Raw genomic sequence first — 3,474 nt, forward strand, 5'->3', positions numbered from 1 at the left:
TTGCCCCCCCCCCCCCCCCCTACCCCTGAACGACTTCAGACAATCAAACAATTCGTTTACTGCAGCTAAACGCCGTACACCATGGCCCCTCCAGATATGTTACTTGCCCCTCCAGATATATAACTTGTCCCTCCGACCGAACAATCACTTGATCTCCAAAGGGACAATGCCTTTAATCATTAGAAAGTTTCATTGCTGTGGCATAACTTTTCATGTCAGCCTATAAACTTTTTACACCACCCTCGTATTTTATAGCCTCGTCATTATAGCAAGTATCGATTGAAAGGAATTTTATTGCTCAAAGAAATCTCATGGTATTGATATATGACTGGAAACATGTAAAAAAATTGACAAGCACTGACTAGTAAATCTCTTTAATTAAACTCGGTGAAAAATCCGATTCTTCAATCTATTTGAATAGTTCTCCATTCGAGATTTTTCCATGGACAGATATTGTCATACGTCTGTATTTACTTTATAGAGAAGGTATTTGTTATGCGAGTAATCTAGAGAACCGGGGCCTTAACCGCTAAAAGCCCTGAAATTGTCAGGCACTTTATGTGTATAACAGAAGTTTGGTTATCTCAATTTAATTGGATTTTATGCTTGCTGGTGAATACAGCCAATCATAGTCATGATTAGTAATTAAACTTGCAGCTATATAAATTACATTCTTTTTGTCGATGAATCTAATTGTCTGTATTCGAAAGCGAATAAAATCTGCATGAAACGTGATGTACAGGTATTAGATGGAATTCATAATAACTTGACATTGTGAAGATGTACAATCCAATCATATCGCTGCATCCCACGATGCTAGAAACGAGAAGTCAAGGTATAAGATTTTCGTAAGTTCATAATATCTTGACGCTGTGAAGATCTAGTTTGACATTGTGAAGATGAAGTCACAATAGCTTGACATTGTGAAGATGAAATTCGTCAGAGCTTGACATTGTGAAGATGATATTCGTAATAGCTTGACATTGTGAAGATGAAATTCGTATTAGCTTGACATTGTGATGATGATAAGAGCGATGTTCGAACTACAGACTTACCTGCTGAAAGCCCAACAAGGAATCTCAAGATCATCAGCGATTCCCAAGTCTCTACGCTTCCACAAACACCATGGAACACTATCATTAAAGCGAAAAATGTAAACATGACTTTTCTTCTTCCGATATTATCACCTAGAACACCTCCACATAAAGCACCTATTATAACACCCACAGCTTGACTGTAAGTTGTGAATTCAGATAATTCTATTCCACTTAAATCCTTTAACCACTGAAAAATATAAACACATACTAGTATTCAATTTCAGACATGTTTTCATATACCAGCATTCAGTTTCAGACATGTTTTCATATACTAGCATTTAGTTTCAGACATGTTTTTATATACTAGCATTTAGTTTGAGACATTGTGTTCATATACTAGCATTCAGTTTCAGACATGTTTTTCTTATACATAAATTAGCATTCAGTATCAGACATGTTTTTAAATACTAGCATTCAGTTTCAGACATGTTTTCATATACTAGCATTCAATTTCAGACATGTTTTCACATACTAGCATTTAGTTTGAGGCATTGTGTTCATATACTAGCATTCAGTTTCAGACATGTTTTTCTTATACATGAATTAGCATTCAGTATCAGACATGTTTTTATATACTAGCATTCAGTTTCAGACATGTTTTCATATACCAGCATTTAGTTTGAGACATGTTTTCATATACTAGCATTTAGTTTCAGACATGTTTTTTATATACCAGCATTCAGTTTTAGACATGTTTTCATATACTAGCATACTGTTTCAGACATGTTTTTATATACTATCATTTAGTTTGAGACATTGTGTTCATATACTAGCATTCAGTTTCAGACATGTTTTTCTTATGCATGAATTAGCATTCAGTATCAGACATGTTTTTATATACTAACATTCAGTTTCAGACATGTTTTCATATACTAGCATTCAATTTCAGACATGTTTTCACATACTAGCATTTAGTTTGAGACATTGTGTTCATATACTAGCATTCAGTTTCAGACATGTTTTTCTTATACATAAATTAGCATTCAGTATCAGACATGTGTTTATATACTAGCATTCAGTTTCAGACATGTTTTTATATACTAGCATTTAGTTTCAGACATGTTTTTATATACTAGCATTTAGTTTCAGACATGTTTTTATATACTAGCATTCAGTTTCAGACATGTTTTTATATACTAGCATTTAGTTTCAGACATGTTTTTATATACTAGCATTCAGTTTCAGACATGTTTTATATATCTAGCATTTAGTTTCAGACATGTTTTTATATACTAGCATTAAGTTTCAGACATGTTTTTATATACTAGCATTAAGTTTCAGACATGTTTTATATATCTAGCATTAAGTTTCAGACATGTTTTATATATCTAGCATTTCGTTTCAGACATGTTTTTATATACTAGCATTTAGTTTCAGACATGTTTTTATATACTAGCATTTAGTTTCAGACATGTTTTTATATACTAGCATACTGTTTCAGACATGTTTTTATATACTAGCATTCAGTTTCAGACATATTTTCATATACTAGCATACTGTTTCAGACATGTTTTCATATACTAGCATTCGGTTTCAGACATGTTTTCACATAGTAGCATGTAGTATCAGACATGTTTTCATATACTAGCATTTAGTTTCAGACATGTTTTCATATACTAGCATTAAGTTTCAGACATGTTTTTATATACTAGCATTCGGTTTCAGACATGTTTTCACATAGTAGCATGTAGTATCAGAAATGTTTTCATATACTAGCATTTAGTTTCAGACATGTTTTCATATACTAGCATTAAGTTTCAGACATGTTTTTATATACTAGCATTTAGTTTCAGACATGTTTTCATATACTAGCATTCAGTTTCAGACATGTTTTCATATACCAGCATTCAGTTTCAGACATGTTTTTCTTATACCAGCATTCAGTTTCAGACATGTTTTTCTTATACTAGCATTTAGTTTCAGACATTTGTTCATATACCAGCATTCAGTTTCAGACATGTTTTTCTTATACCAGCATTCAGTTTCATACATGTTTTTCTTATACTAGCATTTAGTTTCAGACATGTTTACATATACTAGAATTTAGTTTCAGACATGTTTTCATATTCAAGCATTTAATTTCAGTTTCAAACATGTTTTTATATACTCGCATTCAGTTTCAGACATGTTTTCATATTCAAGCATTTAATTCAAGTTTCAGACATGTTTTCATTAAAAGTGAAACCCATATATCATATAAAGAGCATTAGCTATATGAACTTTCTGACAGAGAGCAAGGTGGTATCATCAGCTTTTGGCCATGGAAATAATAGTTTTATAGTTTGAGATAATATTTTCATATGAGTTCTAACATGAAAACGAATTTGATCCGCTTTGAATCGGATTTCCCCAGTGACAAACATTAAAGAACCCTGAA

General features: G+C 32.1%; 1 protein-coding gene across 1 annotated transcript in view; it reads right to left on the bottom strand.

Annotated features, from left to right (window-relative positions):
• LOTGIDRAFT_64233 (hypothetical protein) overlaps positions 1–1,245 on the bottom strand; it is a gene marked incomplete at both ends in the record, with an annotated part of 4,342 nt that extends 3,097 nt beyond the window's left edge. Inside the window, one exon of the mRNA XM_009047122.1 lies at positions 1,056–1,245. Coding sequence (XP_009045370.1) covers positions 1,056–1,245 — 190 coding nt within the window. The remainder of the gene's footprint in view (positions 1–1,055) is intronic.
• Between the last annotated feature and the right edge of the window lie 2,229 nt (positions 1,246–3,474).

Source organism: Lottia gigantea (assembly GCF_000327385.1).
Source record: "Lottia gigantea unplaced genomic scaffold LOTGIsca_11, whole genome shotgun sequence".
Classification (NCBI taxonomy): Eukaryota; Metazoa; Mollusca; class Gastropoda; family Lottiidae; genus Lottia; species Lottia gigantea.